The 24,233-nt window shown below is 54.5% G+C and overlaps 2 protein-coding genes across 2 annotated transcripts; both read right to left on the bottom strand.

The window, feature by feature from the left end:
- Positions 1 to 393: 393 nt before the first annotated feature.
- On the bottom strand, positions 394 to 6,584 carry GDI1 (GDP dissociation inhibitor 1). Its single transcript, XM_081115197.1, has 11 exons — positions 6,428 to 6,584; positions 5,051 to 5,158; positions 4,806 to 4,905; positions 4,528 to 4,662; positions 3,705 to 3,903; positions 3,302 to 3,433; positions 2,708 to 2,807; positions 2,109 to 2,280; positions 1,669 to 1,813; positions 1,487 to 1,541; positions 394 to 1,397 (listed from the first exon to the last, which is right to left on the bottom strand). The coding sequence occupies exons 1-11, from the start codon at positions 6,470 to 6,472 to the stop codon at positions 1,245 to 1,247; spliced, it is 1,344 nt and encodes a 447-aa protein (XP_080971323.1). The 5' UTR covers positions 6,473 to 6,584; the 3' UTR covers positions 394 to 1,244.
- Positions 6,585 to 7,184: 600 nt separating this feature from the next.
- ATP6AP1 (ATPase H+ transporting accessory protein 1) lies at positions 7,185 to 18,122 on the bottom strand. Its single transcript, XM_081081456.1, has 10 exons — positions 17,903 to 18,122; positions 17,545 to 17,671; positions 13,068 to 13,142; positions 11,916 to 12,109; positions 11,124 to 11,164; positions 10,050 to 10,135; positions 9,386 to 9,633; positions 8,755 to 8,802; positions 8,437 to 8,668; positions 7,185 to 8,004 (listed from the first exon to the last, which is right to left on the bottom strand). Exons 1-10 carry the CDS (start codon positions 18,052 to 18,054, stop codon positions 7,795 to 7,797), a joined length of 1,413 nt encoding a protein of 470 aa, XP_080937582.1. The 5' UTR covers positions 18,055 to 18,122; the 3' UTR covers positions 7,185 to 7,794.
- Between the last annotated feature and the right edge of the window lie 6,111 nt (positions 18,123 to 24,233).

The raw sequence follows: 24,233 nt of genomic DNA, 5'->3' as shown, positions 1-24,233 counted from the left end.
TCCCCTGCTTGCACCAGTTTGAGGGCACCCAAGACTGGGCCCCAATCCCCCATTTCCCCAGACCACGAGGCTGGGCCTGGGCCCCATCTGCCTCCTCTTCCTTGACCTGGAGGCAGGGACCCTGCTCCTCTACTTCAACCCCACCCCAGGCCAGACCCCTCTCCCAGTTCCCTTCACATTGACCCCCAGGGAAGGTTGATGTGACCCGTTGCCTCTGCACAGGCCCTTTCACTTCAGCTCTTTAATTCCCTGATGAAGGAAGTGACCTGTTTGTAGCCATCAGGAGCCAACCTAAGCCAGAGTCCCAAACTCACAGGGACAGAATGACATCCCACGTAAGCTGAGGCCCTACCCGGTGCCCAGTTTGGGGGAAATAATGCTAAAGATCTGGGCTCAGGTTTCCACACAGTTTTATTGGGAGGTTTTGTTTTCTGTGAAATACACTAGAGGTTGGGGAAGGGCACACATTCACTTTGAAAGATAAGGGTTTCCCACCACTAAGGGAAAGGGTGGGGGCAGGGCACACTGGGGGTCTAGATCCATTTTCCCACCTCCTTCTGCTTTGCTCACATTTCTCTCAGTACCAAAGGACATAAATACAAAGACACAAAGAAACAAAAACAGCAAGATCAACCTCCAATGGGGCCACACCCAAGCCCTTCCCCATCCCAGGCCACCCAGGTAGCCAGGGGAGCTGCTCCACAGCCCTAGGCTGCACCAAGACTGCAAGGGAGGGGTACAGAGCTCTCTTCTCAGACAGGGTGGGCAGAAGTTAATAAATTAGAATAAATTAACAGGGTGGGGAGGGACGAAGGATGAAACTTTGTGCTGGGAGGGCCCCTTCTCTCCAACACACAAGAGGTGGTGGGGGGAGGCAGGGGGCATCTCCAAAGGCCACTACAGTGGGAGTAAGAGCAGTGGGGGCAGAAGTCAGCTTTTCCTCCATGTTCTTCCCATACAGAGCAGAAGAATTCGTGGTCAGGGCAAGAAACACAGACAAGGAGAGGAACCCTCTTTTCCCAGGATAAGGAAGGGCCAAGAAAGAGGATACTAGCCAACCCCCCGCCCATCTCCCAAACCATCACTAAGATTAAGGATTTGGTCAGTGAATCAATGAGGTGGGTGACAGGAATGTGGTGGGGGAAGCAGAGGATGCTGGAAACAGGGGTGCCCAGCCATGCCCATCTCCCGAGCCCTGGAGGAGAACAGGGGAGAGGCATCTGGGGCTGGGGGAGGGTCAGCAATCACTGGTCAGCTTCTCCAAAGACATCGTTCTGTTTGCGCTTCATGTTCTCAAAGTCAAAGGCGGAGCCTGCCATACGCTTGTAGATGTCTTTGATGTCATTGCAGGTTGTCTCAAAGTGTGTGGTGGCGTCATAGGAGCAGGAACAGAACACCTGAAAACAGCCAGAGCCGGGGCCCAGGGTGAGTTGGGTAGGGGCCCTGGGCAAGGAGCCAGGGGCCGGGGCCAGGACAGGCTGCTCACCTGGCTCTCGGAACCATCGTCGATGGGCTCATACAAGTCACTGATGGCCACAAACCTGAAGGGCAGATGGAGGGGAGGGGACAGGCCTCACAACCAGCCTTGCCCTCCATGGTACCCGTCCCCCAGCCCCCAGCCCCCAGCCCCCCAGCTCCTTGGCTCCCTTCCTCCCCCAAGCCCCTCACTTCTGGTCAATGGGCTCCAGTAGCTCCAGGGCCGGCTCAACCTCCTTTTCGGGCTCCGCAGTCTCCACCGTGGTGCTGGCAATGGCGATGTACTTGCCCTGAGCAGCCACGTTGTGTGCGTAGGAGATCATGCACACGTAGATGTCTGTCCACAGGAAGCGCTCCATTAACGTGGGCACACAAAGGGCTCTCGGGGGTTGGCTCAATTTGGGCCTGCCTGACCCTCCCCAGCTCCACACAGCAGGCAGCATCCAAGCTGCCACCTTCACGAAGGGGGAGAGTCCAAGCCACCCAATCCCTAGGGCCCCAAGTCATGGGGACTGTGATGCGGGTCCCTATTCTTCCATGGAGGGATCAGGCAGAGCCCCTAGGCTTATGAGGACAGGCAGAGTCACCCCAAAGACAACACCCTGGAGGAAGTCACATGGGGCTTAGCCCACCTGACTTCCTGTTGACCTGGTTCTGGGGGATGATGATTTGGCAGGAGTTGGCATCGTTGGTGTTCTTGATGGGGTGGCTGAGGATACAGATGATTCGGATGACCTGGCCAGCCTTCCGCACACGGTCTGGAATGTAGCTGGGATCACAGATCAGCTGCTTGCAGCGGGCCACCTGTGAAAGCACCAAAAGGCCTTGTCCCTATCCCACACTCCCCCAGGAAGTCATGGAGATGCCCACAGCTAGGGCTGGCAGCTCCAGCAGGCAGGGCACTCCTCTGAGCTGTCGCCACTGCCCCTCCTGTATGCAGCGAACAGCTTCATCCTGCATCTCAGGGAAGTATGCCCATTGGGCGACCCCCTTTGCTGACACTGATCAGGAACACTCCTTGGACCACTGACACAGCACATGGGCCTGGAGAGACACCTCTTGCCAACAGGAATTGGCTATGTAGACTCCTGGAGCTCCAGTGCCCAACCCAAGGCCCTCAGAGCTGAGCAGCAGCAAACCCAGCAGAGCCAGGGTCACTGGGAAGAGAACCTCTAAGGAGAAGAACAAATTCCACCCACACCATCATGACTGCACCATAGGGAAGGCTTACCTCTCCCTCAGACTTCACACCCACCACCTTGCCATTCTCCATGATGATGTCATCCACAGGTTTGTTCAGCATATATGTCCCCCCATAGATGGCACTCAATCTATGGTGGGGAGAGTGATGGTGAAGTACCCACCCAGAAGAAACAGGGACCAGTGCCACTGCACCCTCCCCCAACCAGCACTGGGGTACAGAGAAGGCTGCCCCAAGCAGGCAGAGCTCAGGAGGCTCAATGGTTCTACCCAGATCTGTCGCCCAGAATATCCTGCAAAGGGCTAGTCTAAAGGTGACATGAGGGAATAGCCCTCACAGAAGTGGTTTGAGGAGCAAAACTAAGGGCTCTGGACAAGCCCTGACTCAAGGTTCCGAGGACCCCGGCCCAGTCCTCGCACTGCCTGACAGCCCAGGAGCCAAGCAAGCCCTGTCTGCAGTGGCCCCTTCAACTCTGCACTTCAACACATTGCTGCGGCACCCCAGGCACCCCAGGAAGATGCAAGGTAAATGAAGGCTAAGAGGGCAAAGCACAGGATGCTATGAAAATGCTCAAGGGGCCATTCCCAGGCTTGGCCTTAGTCCTGAAAGAAGCTATGCTCTCACCTTGCAAAGCCCTGAGGCAGCTCGCCAAGGCCATAGAGTGGGTATAAATATGGGCTCTTGCCATACCGGGCCAGGGACTCGCTGTACAACTTGATGCGGTTGATGGTTTCGAGACAAGGCTGGTCCAAGTAGCTAAGGGGGGGGGGACAGGGTTAGAAGAAGAGGCTCCAACAGCGGAATCCCCAGCTCATCCCACCCGGGCACCAGGCTAGCATTCCCCCATCCTCAATGGCCTGGGAAAACTTAATGGGTTAAACACAGGGAAGGAATGGAAAAGCAACAGGTGAGGGTGTGGCTGAGGACAAGAGATGTGCACAGTGGACCGAGGGAGCAGTAGGCAGGGGTGGGGAGGGCAGGGCTCAGGCCAGGTGAGGCGCAGTGTGCCATAACAGCTTCCCCTCACTCATCAGTGCGGTAGAGCGCCAGGGCGTGGCCAGTGAAGTCAATGACGTCCTGGCCCAAGTCAAACTTCCGGTAGACTTCGCGCATGCTGGTGCTCTGGGGGTCGACGCCCTCAAAGGTCTTGGGATCATTCTCATCAAAGTTTGCCACGAACACTAGGAACTTGCGGAAGCGCCGTTTCTCGAACATACCCATCAGATCTGCAGAGATGATGCAAGGAAAGCCTTCACACCACAGAACAGGAACCTCTCCTTCCCACTAGGCAGGCCATGTGACCTTAGATGAACCCCTCTGCCCTTCTCAGCCTCAGTTTCCCATCTGGAAAGGCTCTGAGGGCCCTCCTGGCTCTGACACTGGAAGATGTTTCACTGCTCAGGTGGAGTCCCTGTCAAAAGGTGAAGTCTTGCCCGGCCAGTGTGGCTCAGTGGTTGAGCATCAACCTATAAACCAGGAGGTCACGGTTCGATTCCCGGTCAGGGCACATGTCCAGGTTGTGGGCTTGATCTCCCATGAGGGGCGTGCAGGAGGCAGCCGATCAATGATTCTCTCTCATCATTGATATTTCTCTATCTCTTTCCCGCTCCCTTCCTCTCTGAAATTTTTTAAAAAGACTGGTCTTTCAAGGAGTCTCCCCTCCACATCCCCTGTGCACATGGACTTCCCTCCTGGCAACCTGTGTGAGGGACAGCCCAGGGTGGTAGAGAAAAGACAGAGCAAGGGACTTCTGGTACTGCATGGGGAACGTGACCTTGGGCAAGGGATGCCCTGTTCTGGATGTCTGCCCCCATCCCCAAGATTCTCTGGCTCAGGGGACCCGTACTCACTAGAAGCCAAGGCTTCAGTCTCAGTGGACGGCACTTTGTAGATCTTGCCTCCCTTGTAGACAAAGCTGCCTTCCACCACCTTGAAGTCCAAGTAGCGAGTCACCTCTGTATACAGTAGCATCTTTACCAGCTGCCCTGCAGGGTGGTGAGGGAAAGGCAACAGTATCAGCATGGCTCCCTCAGAAGCTCTGGCTGCTCTGGCTGCCCCTTCTTTGGAGCCTGATCCCTCTCTGGTGGTCCCAATCACCCCCCCGCAATATGTCCTGCGTCTCCCTCACCATTGGCCATGAGGAATTTGGGGATCAGATCAACATTCCAGTCTCGGCCCCGGCCCATCGACTCAGGTGGCCCCTCCAGCAATTGAAAACGCTTATACAGCTGTAAGCAGGAAGGAGAGAAAGAGAGGCACCTCTAAGACCACCCCTCCCTCCCCCGCCCCTCCTGCCCAGAAAACCTAAGGAGCTGCTTCAGCACCCTATGCAAGAGGTTAACAAGGGATGGGCCTGGGCTCAGGCGGCCTCACCTCCTCCAGGGGTGTGATGGAGGAGCTCTCACCCCCATAGTAGGGGTTCCGGTCCATGTGCAGCACCTTCTTCCCATTCACAGACATGATGCCCGACAGGATGCATTCCTGCAGAAGGGGTGACACATTTGCTGCACTCCCACCAGCAGCCCTTACTGGTTCCCCACCCCAAACAGGAAAGGACAGCAAAGCTAGAAAGACTCGGCATCAATGGACAGCTCCTTTCACCATCACCACCACCACCACCACCCCCTGCTGGCCGAGTCGCCTAAAATTAGGGGGCAATGGTTTAATCTGACCACAGTCTCCTTTATAACCTTGAGGGGCAAAGAGATAAAGAAAAGAGATAATGGAAGCATAGCAGGAGAGCATCCAGCAGACACACGGATGGTCTATCCAGCAACTCCCATACCAAGAAAGTCATCTATCTACACCAGCTATCTACATAGAGCTGCAAGAAAAGACAGATAAGACACAATGAGCCACAGAGACCCACTGGACGGTGAAGGACCCCGGGGAGGGAAGTGAAGAAAGGCTTAGCATGGCACAGGAATCGCCGACCCCACCCTGAGCTGCTGGGTCCTCCAAGTGGCCCCTGACCCCGAATCTTCCCACCAGGGGAGGGGCTCCTGCGCCATAACGGAGGGAAATGTCTCTGAGGAGTGGTCCAACGGGGTTGGAGGGCAGGGGGAAGATAAACACCCCTCCATTCACTGTCACTAACCCAAAGACAAAGGCTGCAGACACTAGTCAGCCTGAGGTATCCATGGGAAACTGGGGATGGGGGGGGGAGGATGGGGGGGGAAGGATAGGAGGGGTAGCGGGAATGTGGCCACTGCCCTCACTACTGCTCCTTCTGGAACATTCCCTGGGTCCCTGGATCCCATAAAAAGCCGAGAAGGCAAGATGAGGGTCCACCCTTGCCGAGGGCCCCTGACCCGAGGTCCTTATATTTCATCCTCACCAGGATTAGCGCAAGATGAGAGGGGATGCTGAATGGGCAGGTGTCGGTGCAAGGGACTCTGGGGGGTATAGGGCTGAGTGCAGGGGGGGCTAAAGGGCGGGGGGGCTCTAGGGGGTATAGGGTCGAGTAGGGGTGTAGGCTGGGATGGGGAGGACAGAAGGGGCCGGCTGTCGGGGCCCGGGGAGTTGAGGGGGCAGAAAAAATGGGGGTCATTTCTTAGAGAAGGAGCCACGGCAGTGGGTAGTAGAGGCGACATCGTGGGGGTGGGCACGGGGCTGCTTTTTTTCGGGGATCAGAGAGCCAACCCGGGTCGGCAGCCCCGCTGATGGCAGTGACAGGATGGGGTCGGGGGCGGCAGCACTGCGGGGAGGATGGGGCGATGTGGCGCTCCGGGCGCCGGGGGCCGCACTTACGGTGAGGCCGGTGCCCAGCACGATCACATCGTATTCTTCATCCATGGTCAGGCCTCGGTGCCAGCGCCGTGGGCTCCTCCTCCTGCTTCACCACAGCCGCCGCCGCTGCCGCCGCACTGGACCAAAGATGGCGGCGCGTCAGCCGCCCCCCCCCCCCGCCCCCGATCCCTCCGCCGCGTCAAAGAGTCCGTCCCTCCCCACGCTCCGCCGCGCACGGCCGGGGCCGCCGCCTCCCCGGTTCGCCTCCCGGGAGGGCTGCCAGTGCCCTGGCCTCAGCACCAGCGTGGCCCCGCGGGCGGCGCCGCTCGCCGAGAGCCCCGAGGGGAGGGGAGCGGGGCGGGGCGGGCGGGGCCGCCGGTGGCGGTGCTGCGACCGAGGATGGGGATCAGTGCGCGGGAGCCGGTGCGCCTGCCCCGCCCTTGGGGATGCTCAGCGCTGCCCGGGCCCCGCACACACCCCTGCAGCAGCCCGGGCGGCCCCAGGGGGACCTGAGGGCTGCCATTGTCACAGCTGTCATTTCCTGGCCCTTCCTGCCTGTGCACCGCAGCCCGCTCCCTACACTAGCTACTTAGGGGTCCAGCTGGCTCAAGACCCTCTGCCTCTCCCGGGCTCCGAGGCAGCCTCAGGGCCCCTGCAGCCCTTCCCGCCTCCCCCTGGGCCTCACTTGGCGACAGCTACACCTGGGCGCCTCCCCGGAAGCTCTCAGCCAAGCGCATCCCGCATATCCAGTGCAGAAATGACTGACAAGAGGCCGCAGCATGGTGACCCATCTTTATTTTATTAGGAAGGAAACCCACCAAGCCTGCCAGAAACCCAGGGAGCACACCCAGCCCACCTGCCGTGGAGGTCCCTTCCTTCTCAGGCCACAAAAATAAACCCGTGTGCTGCTTATTGTTAGCACATCACCAAAAACAACACTAGCCAAGCGGGATAGTTAAGTGGTACTTTCACCCCAACTCAGGGAATCTCCAGCTCCTGGCTGCTGCAGGGAACCCCATAAAGCCTAGGGAGGGAGCACTGGCTACACAAAAGCACTATAAACAACAAGGGGTGAAGGTGGAGATATGAAAATAAATAAGGAGAGGGGGAAGAGGGAGAGGCTCTAGAATTCATGTCCCCTCCCTTTATAATCACCAATCTTGGGAGATTTCTCTACTATCTATGCAGAATATGTACACCTGTTGATAGAGATGGGGGGTGGGCAGCCCCAGGAAAGCCCCTCACAGGGTTGAATAGGAGCAAAACAGGGGAGTTGGGGGTTCATGCTATGGTAGGAAGCGAAGGAAGTCCTTCGGTCCAGCATGCCTTGAGGTGAGAAAGTGACAACCTGGACACCATCACACCCTTAACCCCCCGTGGGCACAGGGTCACACAATCTGGGTCAAAGTGATGGTGGGGCCCTTGTGGTCGTCAAAGCGGTCCATGGTCTTGAGGCTGAGGATCATGTGCAGGCCGTAGGTGAAGATGAAGAGCATGAACAAGGAGGTGAGCAGCCCCATCCAGATGGCCGGGGAGAAGAAGCCCGCACAGTCGGTGGCATAGGAGAACTGCTCGCCTGTCACGTTGAAGGCCTGGATCTGGGGGACAGAAAGGAGCGTGTGGCCCCACGGAGAGGGAGGCCCAGTAAGGGTTGAGGTTCCCAAGTTAGTGGGAAGGGAGCATCGTGGGGACAGGACTCTCAACTATGTTCCTGAGCCCAAGCCCAAAGGGTACCAACCCAGCGTGGCTCAGTGGTTGGGCATTGACCTATGAACCAGGAGGTCACGGTTCGATTCCCAGTTGAGGCACATGCCCAGGTTGTGGGCTCGATCCCCAGTGTGGGGCATGCAGGAGGCAGCAGATCCATGATTCTCTCTCATCATTGATGTTTCTCTCGCTCTCTCTCTCTCCCCCTTCCTCTATGAAATCAATAAGAATATATTTTAAATATATATATATAAATTTTTTAAAGACTTCAGGCGTCTGCTTCCTCCCCTCTACCCGGACCCAGGCTCCTCCCTACTTCTTACCTGGAACTCCTCAAGAGTCATCTGCCAGAGAAAGGGCTGCGTGTCAGGCACAAGGATACTGCCCTTGTTGCTAAGACTGCTGACGTACTGGCAGTGGAAGGAGTAGATGCTGGGCCCTGTGATCTGGGAGACGTTGAAGTAGGCTACCGAGCCATTGCTGTGGATTTCGAGGCGCTCCATGGTAAACCAGTGCCGGGCCGACACTGGATAGAAGCGGTTCACCAGAGTGAACCTGGGGGAGACCACAGGGGTGTCAGGTAGCTGAGGAAGCCAGGGCCACACCAGTCTACCCACACCGCCACCGCCCCTCGGACTCACTTAAATGTCACTGTGGCACCAAAGAGTTGTTCATAGGTCAGCGAAAGCCTGTAGCATCAGAGTGAGAGGCCAGTCAGGTTCTGAAAGGGCCTTGAGCATCTTAGACCGCATTGCTCAAGTCTGCTCCTACGTAAGCTGCCTGGGTCCTTGCCCCCACTTGACGGAAGGGAAAACTGAGACCCTGACACATTCTAGGTCAGGAACCAGCATGCAGGTCCCCCACCTCCAGCTGAGGGCTCCTTCCTCTGGCTCCCCTGAACCCACTGTCCCTCCTCCTTTAAGAACCTCCCCCTTGGGGTCGTTGAGGTGCCCAGGTTGGGTTTTGGGAGTGAGGGCGATCTCTCTCACTGCACAGGGAAGGTACGGGAGCCCAGAACTGGCTCGGGCATGGTATGCACCATAGTGCAGTCGCCTTGAGGCTGCTCAAGGGGGAAGCGTCAGGTTCCCAGGTGACTTGGGAGTAGTAACAACCAAGTCCCAGGCAAGGACTAGAAGGCATGGGGGAGCAGAACTCTGAGCAACCCCCACTCCAAGGGCCCTCCGATAGCAGCCCCTCCCCGCAGCATTCCCATGGCAAACCCACACCACCAGCACAGATACCCACCCGAAGTGACAGGTCCTTTGCCCTCACCTGGCAATGGAGTCATTCCAGAAGGAGCCAGTCATGTTGAGAGACGGGGCCTCAAAGGTCCTGGCGGTCAGGTCTTCCCAGCTGTCCCTATAAGCCACTGAGAAGTTCTGGGCCCAGAACAGGATCCGGGGGGCGGTATCGTTATAACTCACAGGGGGGTGGACCACATCGGACACGGGCTGTTTGGGCGTTGTTTGCAGCAGCTGCCGACCTAGCCCGCCGGCCACCATGGCTGCATCGCGGGCCACCTGCAGAGACAGCCCACAAGCCTTCTCTCAACGGGCCTGGGAGCAGGCCCAGACCAAGTGGCCTGCCCTCGCTGTCCCTCTCCACCATCTGTAGTCCCACCGGTCCTCCTCGGAGGCCCTTCCTCCGGGAAGCTTTCTCTGGCTGGCCCCTAAGTCTCTGGAATAGTCCTAGCCCCTCCAACGAGGGAACATTTGGACTTAATTGTCCGAGCATTTGCCAGCCCCTAAGACTGACAGGGCGTTCGGAAAGCTGCACCTGGAAGGAGTAAGCAGGTTCGTAATCGTCCCCCCCCTTGACATGGGCCCAGGGGAGAAGCTGGCCCCCACTGAGGCCATCGGAGCCACACCCCCTCCAGGCCCACGCACCACGTGGCCTCTGCCCACACCTCCCAGAGCCCCTGCGGCAGGGCACATACCCTGGAAGGGCGGACCGCTGTGAGGGCCGCTGTGTACGGGACATCTTCCGACTTGAGCATGCTCAGCACCTGCCCAATGACCTCATCTGAGGGGCAACGGGAAGAGCAGAGAACCAGGTCACAGGTGGACGCCTAGAGCAATGCTTCCCACCGCCTGATCTTCACACAGAAGCCAGCAGAGGCAAGGCGGTGCCCTTGCACACCCTACACTAGTGCCCTCTGGATGGAGCTCAGGGAGACCCCCTCACTGAGATGGCGACCACCAGGGGTCTGCACTGTGAAGTCCTCCCACCCCCGGAAACTAACATGTCCTCTGCGGTGGGACACTGAGACCCCTGATGAGTCGGCTCCCGTCAGCCTTCAATAGTGTTTTCAGTTTCCATTCAGGATCCCTGACAGCAGCTGCTGTTTATCCTGTCTAACCCCAGCCTCCCCTGAGGCTGTCAGCTCCCTAATGCCAAAGCCTAACTAAAGGGAATGAGAAAAGACAAAGACATACGTAACTTTGAACCCACCCGTGGAAGGTTTCCAGTGACCTTTCCACAGGGAATGACTGACTGTCCTTTATAGCAAAAGGAAGACAAGTGATGCCTGGCCAGTGTGGCTCAGTGGTTGGGCGTCGACCTATGAACCAGAAGGTCAGGGTTCGATTCCCGGTCAGGGCCCGTGCCTGGGTTGCAGTCTCGATCCCCAGTGCGGGGTGTGCAGGAGGCAGCCGATCAATGATTTGCTCTCTCTCTCTCCCTTCCCCTCTGAAATCAATACAAAAATATTAAAAAAGAAGGAGAAGACAAGTGTTCAGAACTGTTTTTTGAAAAGCTGCTGGTCTCTTAAACCCACACTAAAGAATTCAGGCTGCCTCAGTGGAAACTGGCTCACAGGCTCCCGCAGAGAAGACCCCCTAGACATCCCCAAATCTCTACTAGGCAGGCCCAATGGATGAGGCCCGAAGGCCAGCATTTCCCTGATCAGCTGCCAGGTGCTCCAAGAAGCAGGGAGTCTCGCGGGGGCGTGAAGAGGAGCTGAGGACCACTCCGAGGGATGGAGAACATGCCTCCTCCCTGACCCACTCACCATTGCCTGTGAGGACTTCCCGTGGTGCCATCAGACCCGAGCTATGGAAAAGACAGAGTATTAGAGCCCCACAATCCGAATAGCTCTCCACCATCCCCAGCCGCCCCCCTCGAACCCCCTAGTGTCCCCCCCATTCAATGCCAGCGTCCTTCCCCATGAGCCCCATTCACCTAGCACTCTAGCTGGGGCTCTGGGAGCCACCCTCCCTTCACATCTTTTTTTTTTATATATATATACACTTTTATTGATTTCAGAGAGGAAGAGAGAGGGAAAGAAACAGCAATGATGAGAAAGAATCATGGATCGGCTGCCTCCTGTACATCCCCGCACTGGGGATCGAGCCCGCAACCCGGGCATGTGCCCTGACCGGGAATGGAACTGTGACCTCCTGGTTCATAGGTCAACACTCAACCACTGAGCCACGCCAGTTGGGATCCCTCCACATCTTTGCTCACCTCATGGCCCTGCCTGGAATCCCTTGCCCCTCCCCTGCCCCACTTCATGGTCCCACTCAGGTCCCTGCTACCTGCTGTGTGAACGGGTCCTGGCTAGGCGAGTTGGCTTCCTACCACCAGAGCCCACGTCTACCTTGTCTCTGGAGGCCCGCGAGGCCTAGTTCAGTGCAGGGCACTGACTCGTGAATCACAGCCCGGCCAGAGGCCCTTCCAGTCTCTTCTGGCGATACTGGGCACCTTCTGGAAGGGCTTCAGGGTTCTGGACGGAAGGACTGTCATCGTTGACTGGGTTGTGCTACCAGAGGCCAGAGCCTTGCGGCTGGAGGCCGGGCCATACCTGGCTGTGTAGGGCAAGCGGATGAGCAGCAGGGCCGGGAGGCTGGCATTGAGCTTTAGCTCCCGAAGGGTGGCCAGGTCCACGTGCAAGGGGCTGGCCCCCAGCTTCTCCTGCAGGTACGTGGTCAGAGTGCTGACTGCATACCAGTCAACAGCAGGAAGCACAAGAGAGGAGGGGGCCAAGTCCAGGGCATTCTGGGGACAAAGGAGACGTGGAGGATGAGTTAGCAAAAGGGACCTGGCCTGAGCCAGCCCCTCACACCGCTCCGGCAGCCCTCCCCTGCAAGCCACACCCCCACCCACACCCACACCCACAGGACTGAGTCTCATTCAGGGTCAGAAGGAAAATGCCCCGCACCCCTGGTCCCTGACTCTCACGCCTTTCTACCCCCAAAGCCAGCAGCTCTGGTTCCTAAGGAAACAGGTTTGTTTTGTTTTTTTTGGTTACTCCTCACCCGAGAATATTTTTCCATTGACTTTTAGAGAGAGTGGAAAGGAGGGGGAGAGACAGAGAGAGACACATCGATGTGAGAGTAACACATTGATTGGTTGCCTCCTGCATGGGCCGGAGAGTGAACCTGCCACCAAGGTACATGCCCTTGACCAGAATCGAACTCAGGACCCTTCAGTCCACAGTCTGATGCTTTATCCATTGAGCCAAACCAGGTAGGGTTTTAAATATGGTTTTTTTACTCTTTTTTTTTTTTTTTAAATCCTCACCTGACGAGCGAGGATATTTTTTTCCATTGATTTTTAGAGAGTGGGAGAGAGTAGGGGAGGAGAGAGAGAGAGATGTAGAAAGAGACACATCAATTGTTTGCTTCCCACACACACCCTGACAGGGTGGGGATTGAACCTGCAACCAGGTACATGCACTTGACCGGGAATTGAACCCGCAACCCTCTGGTGTATAGGCTGACACTCTAGCCACTGAGCCACACCAGCCAGGGCTGTTTTTTGGTTTTTTGTTTGTTTTATTTTGAGAAAGAGAGGAAGGGAGAGAGATAGAGAGCTAGAAACATCAATTAGAGAGGATCACTGATCGGCTGCCTCATGCAAGCCCCACACTGGGGTTCGGGAAACAGTTCTGTATTGTGCTATGGGGTGGGGGGCGGGACAGCCCCCATGCCCGCAGCTGGGAGAGGACTCTTACCTCCAGGTTAGAAAAGGTGCTGTCCTGCTTGTTTCCAAACACGCCACCGTATGCTGTGAAGTCCTCAATGCTCAGCTAGTAGGGAAGCAGGGAAGACGGCCTCAGAAGTGGCCAGGGCCAGGGCAGGGGGCAGGCCCCTTCCCCGTGCATTTGCAGGGCCAGCAAAATCTCACTTAGAGTCAGATTTGCTCTGGTCAGAAAAACAAGCAAGGGCAAGTTTGGGGTGGGGGTGGGATAGAAGGTTCTTTCATATATCTACACTAATAAAAGAGAAACATGGCAATTGGCGTACGACCGCTACCCTTCCCATTGGCTAACAGGGTGATATGCAAATTAACTGTCAGCTAAGATGGCAGCCGGCAGCCAGGCAGCTTGAAACTAACATGAGGCTTGCTTGCTTCAGTGACGGAGTCCCCGCCGGCTGCTGCAGGCCTCTGAGCGGGCAGTTTCAAACATTGTAACAAATATAGATGCTAAACAAAACCTCAGCCAGCTGGGATCTCAGAGCTGGAGTTGATACAGAGTTTCGAGAACCGAAACAAACCAGATACCTGCTTTCAAGAGCGGAGGCCTAAGAGCTGGAGCCTCAGAGCTAAAGCTGGCCCAGAATTAAAAAAAAAGAAAAAGAAAAAAAGGAGCAGTTGGGAGCTTCAGTCCCAGCCTGAAAACAGCCCTCAGCCCCTCACCCAGACTGGGCAGGCACCCCAGTGGGGACCCTCACCCTGAAGGGTGTGTGACCAGCTGCAAACAGCCATCAACCCCTCACCCAGGATGGCCAGGCACCCCAGTGGGGACCCCCACCCTGATCCAAGACACCCTTCAGGGCAAACCAGCCGGCACCCACCCATGCACCAGGCCTCTACCCTATATAGTAAAAGGGTAATATGCCTCCCAGCACTGGGATCAGCGGAGCCGCGAGGCCTCCCGGCACCGGGATCAGTGTGACAGGGGGCAGCGCCCAAACGCCCTGATCGCCCTGCAGCTCTGTGTGTGACAGGGGGCGGGGCCACAACCTCCCTATCGGCCCTGCTCTGTTCGTGACAGGGGAAGGCACCCCAACCCCCTGATGGGCCCTGCTCTGTGCGTGACGGGGGGGGGGGAGCTCCCCAACTCCCTGATGGGCCCTGCTCTGTGCGTGACAGGGGGCAGCACCCCAACCCCCTGATTGGCCCTGCTCTGTGCGTGACAGGGGGTGGCGCCACAACCTCCCCATCAACTCTGCCTTGAGTGTGACAGGGGGCGGTGCCCCAACCCCCCAATCGGCCCTACCCTGAGCCTGAGCGTGACTGAGGGTGGCATCGCAACCTCCCAATCTGCCCTGCTCTGTGCATGACAGGGGGTGGTGCCCCAACTCCCCAATCGGCCCTGCTCTGAGCCCAACCAGGGGCTGCACCTAGGGATTGGGCCTGCCCTCTGCCACCCGGGAGCAGGCCTAAGCCAGCAGGTCGTTATCTCCCAAGGGGTCCCAGACTGTGAGAGGGCACAGGCCGGGCTGAGAGACCCCCCCGCCCTGAGTGCACAAATTTTTGTGCACCGGGCCTCTAGTATATATATATATATATATATATATATATATATATATATATATATATATATATATATATATTTAATCCTCAACCAAGGATATTTTTCCATTGAGTTTTTTTAAAATATTTTTTTATTGATTTCAGAGAGGAAGAGAGAGGGAGAGATAGAAACATCAATGATGAGAGAGATCATTGATCAGCTGCCTCCTGCACACCCCACACTGGAGATCGAGCCTGCAACCTGGGCATATGCCCTTGCCCAGAATCAAACCCAGGACCCTTCAGTCAGCAGGTCAATGCTCTAGCCACTGAGCCAAACCGGCTAGGGTGAGTTTTTTTTTCTTTTAAAGAGAGTGGAAGAGAGAGGGAAAGACAGAGAGAAACAGCAATGTGTGAGAAACATATCGATTGGTTGCCTCCTACACACGCCCTGACCAGGACCTGGGCCGGGGAGGAGCCTGCAACCACAGTACATGCCCATGACCAGAATCAAACACGGGACCCTTCAGTCCACAGGCCGACACTCTATCCACTGAGCCAAACTGGCTAGGGCTCTTTCATTTCTCTAGCACCCTCCTAGCAGGGTGAGGGTGAGGGTGAGGGTGAGAAAACATGGAAGGCAGTCATGGGGTTGGGAGGAAATGCGGGCAGCTGACTTGTGGTAGCCTCAGGAGTAAGAGTCAGCTGCCTGCTGTCGACAAGAGGAACTGGGTAGGGAAGAGGGAAGCCAGGGGAGGGGCTGGGGGCAGTCAGCAGCATTTAGTGCATGCCTTCCCCCCATCAAGGGAAGTTGAAAAAAAAGGAGAACCTGCATACCAGTTGCAACAGCTAGAACCAACGGGACCTTTTTAAAATATATATATATATTTTTCATTTCACAGAAGAAGGGAGAGGGAGAGAAACATCAATGATGAGAATCATCGATCAGCTGCCTCCTGCACACCCCCCATTGGGGATCGAGCCCGCCACCCGGGCATGTGCCCTGACCAGCAATCGAACCGTGACCTCCTGGTTCATAGGTCGATGCTCAACCACTGAGCCACACTGGCCAGGCATGGATGGCACCTTTAGTAAAGGAGGGTGAGAAGTCCCCCTCCTCACCTGGTTTTGGTGGAAGGGGAGAAACAGGTGAAGATCTCGAACATGCTGGGGGAAGCACTGAAGTCTTCTGAGGCCTCCAGACCACAGTAATGGACGCTCATCCCTTTTCCTCTCCAACCTAGAGATGCCCTTCAACTCCTGCCCCTCCACCCCAATGCCCAGCTTTCTCTGGCTTTTCCCCACCAGGCCCTGAGGCGATCTTAATCAGCTTCTGTTTAGTATACACAGTTGGCCAGCTTCCTCTCCCTCCTGGGCAGGAATCCTGACCTTGTTTGGACAATCTCCTTCGGAAAGCCTAGAAACTGCCACTCTCTACTCCTCGCAGCACCTCCTGCTTGAAGTGACCCGAGGCTTCCTGTCACGTTGAGAACTGCAACTGACCTTTTTCCTCTTCATCTCCTGGCGACCTGGCTCACCATCCCCTACCCCTTGCTCTCACTCACTATACTCCAGCAACAGCGGCTCTTCCGTCTTGCCCAGGGCCTTTGCACATGCTGTACTTTCTGCCAGGAACACCCGCCCTTTATAGCTACAGGGCTCTGTAGGGACCTCCATTCAGGTCTCTGCTCAGTGAGTCTTGCCTGATCAGCTTTACCTTACATAGGGTTGCCGTTACTCTGGCAATGATTGGCTATGCTTGTGCACACCACAATAGGGTTAGCCTGTTTCTTTCGTCTCTCAACACTATAGCGCTAACATTATGGCATATAAGACCTCAGCATTGACTTGTCATGCTCACGTGACTGTCAGCTTCCTCGTGGTAGGGGCTTGGGTTATTCTGCTCATTACTATGCCCCCACCGCTTAATAACTGGCACATAGTAGGCAGTTCATATTTGCTAAATGGGTGGATGCCATCAGACAGGGATCCAGCTAGGTGTGTTCCGTGGATTTTAAGAATTGCTCCTCACAGCCCTCTGATGAGGTGATATCTGCATTTTACAGATGCAGAAACGGGCATTCGCAGACCAAAGGCTGGTAAGTAGTAGAACTAGAATTGAGTTCCAGTCTGACAACATTATTTACCGCCTCCTGGGAGGACTACAGGAGAACATGCCCGCCACAGGCTACCCACAGAGTGATGGAGCAAGACCAGGAGGGGAATGAACCATACAGGCCACGAACAAGGAAGGGACAAGCAGAGGCTCGACAACTTCCCAAATGCCAAACCTACACTGCCCTAGAGTCTTCTCATGGGCTGAATGCCTGGTTGGAGGGCAGAGCGATCTGGAAGGGAGGGAGCACAAACCCAGTTATGAGCACAAACTGGCCTGGGGTGGGGGGGGGGGTGGCCGGGGAAGGTCCTGACAGACTCAGGCTGGAACCAATGGTGGTGTGCACAACCCAGCCAATCACTGCACCTCTACAACCTTTAGTTTCCTTGGTAGTAAAACCAAGACAATGACATCAGCTTAGCACAGTGCCCATGAAGCACTCAGTAAGTGATCACTTTTTTCTCTCTATTATGATCATTACAATTAGAATTGCAACTCCGCCACCCATTAGCTGTGTGACCTTGAACCAGTCACTTCCCCTCCTTGGGCATCTGTCTTCTCAACCGCCAACAATCATCCCCACCATATAGAGTAGGTCACACAAGTTCATGGTACTCTGTAGACTTCCGGCCTCTGACCACTTGCTCCCCCCCAATGAAGTTGGTGCCATTTCTGGGCCCTCACTATATTCTCACTGAACCTTCTCCTATGGGCCTTCCCAAGAGAGAAGCCACACCTCCCTGCAGTTGAGACAAGGTCACCGAAGCTTCCCTTGGGGAATGGGTCTCCTTATCCTGGGGGGAGGGGCCTGCCTGCCTCCTGATGACTGAGGGACAGAGGGCTGGGACAGGCGCACCTTGTCCTGCAGGAACAGCAGCACGTTGCGGGGGCCCAGCTCCAGGGCGGGGTCTAAGTAAGTAGAGAGCTGCATGTCGCTGGTGATGTGGCCCTCATGGGTGTCGGCCGCAGGAGCCCACAAGTCCCTGTCAGGGGACAGAAGAGGTGCTGTCAGGTGGGGGCGCTTGGCTTACGATCCGAAGCCCACGGGCTCCCAGCTTGATGTGTGGGTCCCGGAGATCCGATCTGGCCGATTCGCTCTAGGCCGCCAAGCAAGGGACAGTCCCCTCTAGGCCTCGCAGCCCAGGAGCCGGGCGAGGGCACCCCAACCGCCACCGTGCGCCGCACAGCCCGCCCCAGCCCACCACCCGGCTCACCGATCGCTCGACCACAGCACCAGCGGCACCTGCTGCTCCGCCGCCGCCGCCGCCGCCACCGCCACCAGCAACAGTGGCAGCCACTTCATCTGACAAAACGCTGGGGCCCTGCTCGTCCCCGCCCGCACCGGAGCCGCCACTGTCGCCGCCATCACAGCTTCAGTCTCCACGGCCTCGGCCACCACTGCCGCCGCAGATCAGGTGACCGTCGCCCTCGCCCAAGCTCCGCCCCGCGTCACCATTGGCCAGAGTGCAGGCCTGGGGCCAGGACTTCAAAAGATTGAAGGAAGCGCATGCCACTCATGGCCACTCCTTTTCCCTGATTGGCCAACCGCTTCTCACGGCGCGCACGCTCCTTGTAGGACAGGGACAGACTGGAGCTCTGTCAGTTTCCACTACCACCCAGCAGATACAGCTGGCACTGACAGGATAGGACGGGCGGGGCGGGGCGGGCTCCGCTCCACAGGTCCCCACACCCAAGGCTTCGCCCAGGTTTCATCTTCTGCTTAAAATTGCAAGCGGTAGTGGAGACCAGGGAGAGTGGAGTGCCTGGGGCGGGGTGGGGGGAGGGGGCTCGGTGGCGCCGCGCCCCTTCCCCATACTTTGCCCTGTTCCTGAGTTGTGCCAGAGGGGAAATGCTGGCCATTCAGATGTGCCCGAGAGAAGCCGTGAAATACTTTCTTTGAGACGCTACAATGTAGCCGAACTGTTGGAATGATCTCTGTGCACGGGAGTTCCAAAAGTTGCTAAAAAGTGGCAACTGTATACATTCAAACGTCACTTCTGCACCGCAGGTGTGATCCGAGCTTTGTCTGCAGAGGACAGGGGATGGTATTGAAAAGGAAAAGCTCTCCTTGCTGCTCACCTGCATGACTTTCTCCAGCGCCAAGCCTGCAATTTAGAGTTTTCACCAGCTCTCAACGCACACAGCAGCAGTGTGTACAAGGGCGCCAGACAACTCCAGTCTGCACCTCAGCGCAGGTCACTGCTTCCCACACCATCTCCTCAGCCCTCAGCCCTGGAAGTGCACATGTGGGAGGTCCTGTGGGGCTGGCCACCCAGAGACACTCAGAGACACTCTGGCTCAAACTGTACACAGAAGTGTGCTGAGTTCCAGCAGAAGAGGGCTCTCCAGCTCCCAGTTCTAGCAGTGCCTTCCCAACAGCTTGGGTGCCCACCCATCAACCACAGCTTGCTTGCTCTCCAAAGAGCTGTTCCTGCAGGTCTGGTGACTGAACCAGTCATTGAACTTCTATACCAATCAAAGGTCTGGAAGTACATTTTTAAATATATATTTTTATTGATTTCAGAGAGGGACAGAAAGATAGAAACATCAATGATGAGAGAGAATCTCATTGAGCCCTTGTTCAGAATCGAACCCGTCAGTCCGCAGGCTGACGCTCTATCCACTGAGCCAAACCTAGGGCTGCTGTCTACCTTTAAACTTACTTTTTTATTACTACTTAGTAATTTTCACATTAAACATCCCCTATTTATATTACTGTGTGTTAAGTGACAATTCTCACTGGATTTCTTGGTGTTCCTTGCACAGTTGGGGCCTTTTTTTTTTTCCTCACCCAAGGATATTTTTCCATTGGTTTTTTAGGGAGAGTGAAAGAGAGAGAGAAATATCGATGTGAGAGAGACATCGATCAGTTGCCCCAACCAGGGCCCAGGCCAGGGAGGGGCCTGCAACCGAGGCACGTGCCCTCGACTGGAATTAAACCTAGGACCCTTCAGTCTGCAGGCCAGCGCTCTATCCACAGAGCCAAACCAGTTAGGGCTTTTTATTTCCCTCCCTCACCTGAGGCTATTTTTCCATTGATTTTTAAAGGGAGGGATAGAGACAGAGAAAGAGAAACATCTATGTGAGAGACACATTTCAATTGGTTGCCTCCCGCACGGCCAGGCCAGGGATGGGGATCAAGCCTGCACCCAAATTACGTGCCCTTGACCGGAATCGAATCTGGGGCCCTTCAGTCCACAGACTGACGCTCTATCCACTGAGCCAAACTGGCTAGGGCTAGGGCCTTCTTAGCAAAGAAAATTGATAAGCTATGATAAATATAAGCCTCCCTTCCTGGACACTTTCCAAAATCATTCAAAATTCCCTTCATCTTTCTAGAGATTTGCTTTTAGCTTACATTTATGGTAATAAACCTGGAGATGCCTGCCCCCTCCCTAGGGAGGATTTGCTTAATTCCAGAGTAAAGATGAGGTGTGTGTGTACATATATCTTGGATGGCAGATGTGCCAGAAATGCTACATGAGCTCTCAGTGTCATAATTTCAGGGTTCCTCTCCTGGGGTGCATCCCTGCACCATGGGCAAGGTTACCAGCACTAAAATGTTCTGTGAGTAATAAACTCTGTTCTATGAAAAAAATTGCAAGAGTGGTTTCTTTTTCCTGCAGGTTGATCCTCTGTAACAGCGGTTCTCAACCTGTGAGTCGTGACCCCTTTGGGAGTCAAACAACCCTTTCACAGGGGTCGCCTAAGACCATCGGAAAACACATATATAATTACATATTGTTTTTGTGATTAATCACTATGCTTTCATTATGTTCAATTTGTAACAATGAAAATACATCCTGCAGATCAGATATTTACATGATGATTCATAACAGTAGCAAAATTACAGTTATGAAGTAGCAACGAAAATAATTTTATGGTTGGGGGTCACCTCAACATGAGGAGCTGTATTAAAGGGTTGCGGCATTAGGAAGGTTGAGAACCACTGCTCTGTAGGTAGAGAAGAGGGCCCAGGATAGGATAATGTCTGGAGGAACAGCAGCACGTACAACATGTCAAACTCACGGCCCAAGGGCCACATGTGGCCTACAATGAATATTTTTGGGGCCAGCCAATATAACGGTATGTAAGAAATGTTTTAATAAAAATTTTATAACTTAATTTTTATAATACCCTGTTATACATAATCCTATCTAATAAAAGAGTAATATGCAAATTAACCCTCACTCCATCACAAAGATGGTGGCAGCCACAGAGCTGGAGCAAGCAGGAGGTTTGGGTTGCCCCTGGCGATGGAGGAAGCAAAGCTTCCCGCCTGCCCTGCTGGCCCTAAGCTCCGCTCAAGGCTACAGAGTTTCAATTATAGAAGATAAATAAATCCCAGATATCTGCTTCCAGCCAGCGAGGCCTCTGTTCAAGGAGGGGCTGGGCAACCCAGGCTTTGAGCCCGACCAAGGCAACAAAATTTCAATTATAGAGGTTAAATAAATCCCAGATACCTGCTTCCAGCCTGCAGGTGTGGCCAGCCTGAAAACAGCCCTCAGCCCCTCACCCAGGCTGGCCACACTCCCATGGGGTGAGGGTCCCCACTGGGGGGCTTGACCACCCTGCAAACAGCCATCAGCCCCTCACCCAGGCTGGCCAGGCACCCCAGTGGGGACCCCCACCCTGAAGGGGGTGTGGCCAGCCTGAAAACAGCCCTCAGCCCCTCACCCAGGCTGGCCAGGCATCCCAGTAGGGACCCCCACCCTGAAGGGAGTGTGGCCAGCCTGAAAACAGCCCTAAGCCCCTCACCCAGGCTGGCCACACCCCCATGGGGTGAGGGTCCCCACTGGGGGGCTTGACCACCCTGCAAACAGCCATCAGTCCCCCACCCAGGCTGGCCAGGCACCCCAGCGGGACCCCCACCCTGATCCGGGACACCCTTCAGGGCAAAACAGCCGGCCCCCACCTGTGCACCAGGCCTCTATCCTCCTATATCAGTGGTTGGCAAACTGCGGCCCCTTGAGTGTGGCTCTTCCACAAAATACCATGTGCGGGCATGCATGTACAGTGCAATTAAAACTTCGTGGCCACACTCAAGGGGCCAAAAAGCCGCATGTGACTTGCGAGCTGCAGTTTGCCGACCACGGTCCTATATAATAAAAGGGTAATATGCAAACTGACCCTAACAGCAGAACGACTGGGAATGACTGGTCACTATGACACATACTGACCACCAGGGGACAGATACTCAATGCAGTACCTGCCCCCCTGGTGGTCAGTGCACTACCACATGGGGGTAGCTCTGCTCAGCCACAGCCAGGCTGATGGCTGCCAGTACAGCGGTGTTGGTGGGAGTCTCTCCCACCTCCTCAGCAGCGCTAAGGATGTCTGACTGCAGCTTAGGCCTGCTCTCCGCTGGCAAGTGGACATCCCCCGAGGGCTCCCAGGATGCCAGAGGGATGTCTGACCTGCCAGCTTAGGCCCGTTCCCCCGGGGAGCAGGCCTAAGCCAGCAGATGGTCATCCCCCGAGGGGTCCCAATCTGCCAGAGGGCACAGGCTGAACTAAGGGGCACCCCCTTCCCCCGAGTGCACAAATTTTTGTGACCGGGCCTCTAGTTATTAATAACGAACTACAACGTTCACTAATGACTGATTCCTATAATCGTGTTGCATTCATTTCCCTTATGTGCCTTACACGCAGGTGCACCATTTCTCTCCACTAATACTAGCAGTGACTATTTTAGCAGCCGATGGCCACATCATTATCTTGGAGTGACTTGTTTGGTGTGCGCAACAGGAAATATTTCGCTTTCGGAAAACAAGAAAAATAGGTTTATTTGTGTTATGCTTATTAATTTCTGCAGTTATGCAGTGTCTAGTAAGTTAATGTTCAAGAAAAAATATTAGCCCTAGCTGGTTTGGCTCAGTGGATAGAGCAGCCGTGGGCAAACTACGGCCCGCGGGCCGGATCTGGCCTGTTTGAAATGAATAAAACTAAAAAAAAAAAGACCGTACCCTTTTATGTAATGATGTTTACTTTGAATTTATATTAGTTCACACAAACACTCCATCCATGCTTTTGTTCCGGCCCTCCGGTCCAGTTTAAGAACCCATTGTGGCCCTCGAGTCAAAAAGTTTGCCCACCCCTGGGATAGAGCGTCGGCCTGCAGACTCAAGGGTCCCAGGTTTGATTCCGGTCAAGGGCATGGACCTTGGTTGCGGGCACATCCCCAGTGGGGAGTATGCAGGAGGCAGCTGATTGATGTTTCTCTCTCATTGATGTTTCTAACTCTCTATCCCTCTCCCTTCCTCTCTGTAAAAAATCAATAAAATATATTTTTTTAAAAAGAAAAAATATTAATTTTCATTAAAATGTTCTATTATTTTATGTGAATGATGACTCATTTATTTCAGCCCTTTGTATTCGGCCTGTCTCTATGGAAATAAACCTACATTTCTATGAAAATTGAAGCTTTTGTTGTTTTGTGGCCCACGTACACTTCAACCTTGTTTATTTGGCCCGTGTTAGCCTTTGAGTTTGACATGCTCGATGTACAACGAGCAGGGAGGAGTGTCCAGAAGAGAAATGGGAGAAGCATCAAAGAGGAGGGGAAATCCCAGGGAGAGACTTGGTTTCAAGGACTCCATAGTGAACAAAGTCAGTGTCAACTGCTGTCAGGAAGCAGGTAAGATGAGGACACAAAACTTTCTTGGGCCCAGCCAGCATGGCTCAGTGGTTGAGCATTGACCTATGAACCAGGAGGTCACGGTTTGATTCCCAGTCAGGGCACATGCCTGGTTCCCGAGTAAGGGCCATACAGGAGGCAGCTGATTGATGATTCTCTCATCATTGATGTTCCTATCTCTCTCTTTCCCTCTCCCTTCCTCTCTGAAATCAACAAAAATATATTTTTAAAAAATAATACAAATTAAAAATAAAAACATGCAAAACAATGTTTATATATTATGGAAATGAGTATGTAGTTGAAATGTAAGATGAAAATATGCAACATGCTATCACAGCGTATGTTACACTTGCACCTATATGTGCAAACTGGCCAACAGTCTGTTTTTACCTATATTTGCTTACAAGTGTTTCTTTTTTTCCTCTGAAGTGATTTTTTTCCCTTCTCATCATTTAAAAAGCTTTTTGTTTAAAACTAATTACACAGTTGCAGTTCTGACCATCTTTAAATCTTCTCTTCTTGCTGGCTCCATCTTTTTTAGTGGTTCTGTCTTTTCTTTCTTTTCTGATTTTTAAAAATATGTTTTTATTAAGGAAGGAACTCTTACCATTTGCAACGTCATGGATGGAACTGGAGAGCATTATGCTAAGTGAAATAAGCCAGTCAATGAAGGAAAAATACCACATGATCTCACTCATTCATGGATAATAGAGACCATTATAAACTTTTGAACAATAATAGATACAGAGGCAGAGCAGCCTCAAACAGATTGTCAAACTGCAGCAGGAAGGCCGGGGAGGGTTGGGGGGCAGTTGGTAGGGGGGTAAGAGATCAACTAAAGGACTTGTATGCATGCATATAAGCATAACCAATGGACATAAGACACTGGGGGATAGGGGAGGCTAGGGG

This window comes from Myotis nattereri, assembly GCF_964212035.1.
Source record: "Myotis nattereri genome assembly, chromosome: X".
Taxonomy (NCBI): Eukaryota; Metazoa; Chordata; class Mammalia; order Chiroptera; family Vespertilionidae; genus Myotis; species Myotis nattereri.
This window is presented reverse-complemented; position numbering and strand designations above follow the sequence as displayed.

Bases quoted from the DNA above. Each gene is read 5' to 3' on its own strand.
- GDI1 (XM_081115197.1), bottom strand. From the start codon at position 6,472: ATGGATGAAGAATACGATGTGATCGTGCTGGGCACCGGCCTCACC. The intron at 2,808-3,301 runs GTGAGAGCATAG...TCCCCACCATAG, and splicing joins CTGCCTCAGGGCTTTGCAAG to ATTGAGTGCCATCTATGGGG. The intron at 1,542-1,668 runs GTGAGGGGCTTG...TCTGCCCTTCAG, and splicing joins CTGGAGCCCATTGACCAGAA to GTTTGTGGCCATCAGTGACT.
- ATP6AP1 (XM_081081456.1), bottom strand. From the start codon at position 18,054: ATGGCGGCGACAGTGGCGGCTCCGGTGCGGGCGGGGACGAGCAGGGCC. The intron at 13,143-17,544 runs GTGCGCCTGTCC...CTTCCCTACTAG, and splicing joins TGCTGTTCCTGCAGGACAAG to CTGAGCATTGAGGACTTCAC. The intron at 12,110-13,067 runs GTAAGAGTCCTC...CTTTGTCCCCAG, and splicing joins GCACCTTTTCTAACCTGGAG to AATGCCCTGGACTTGGCCCC.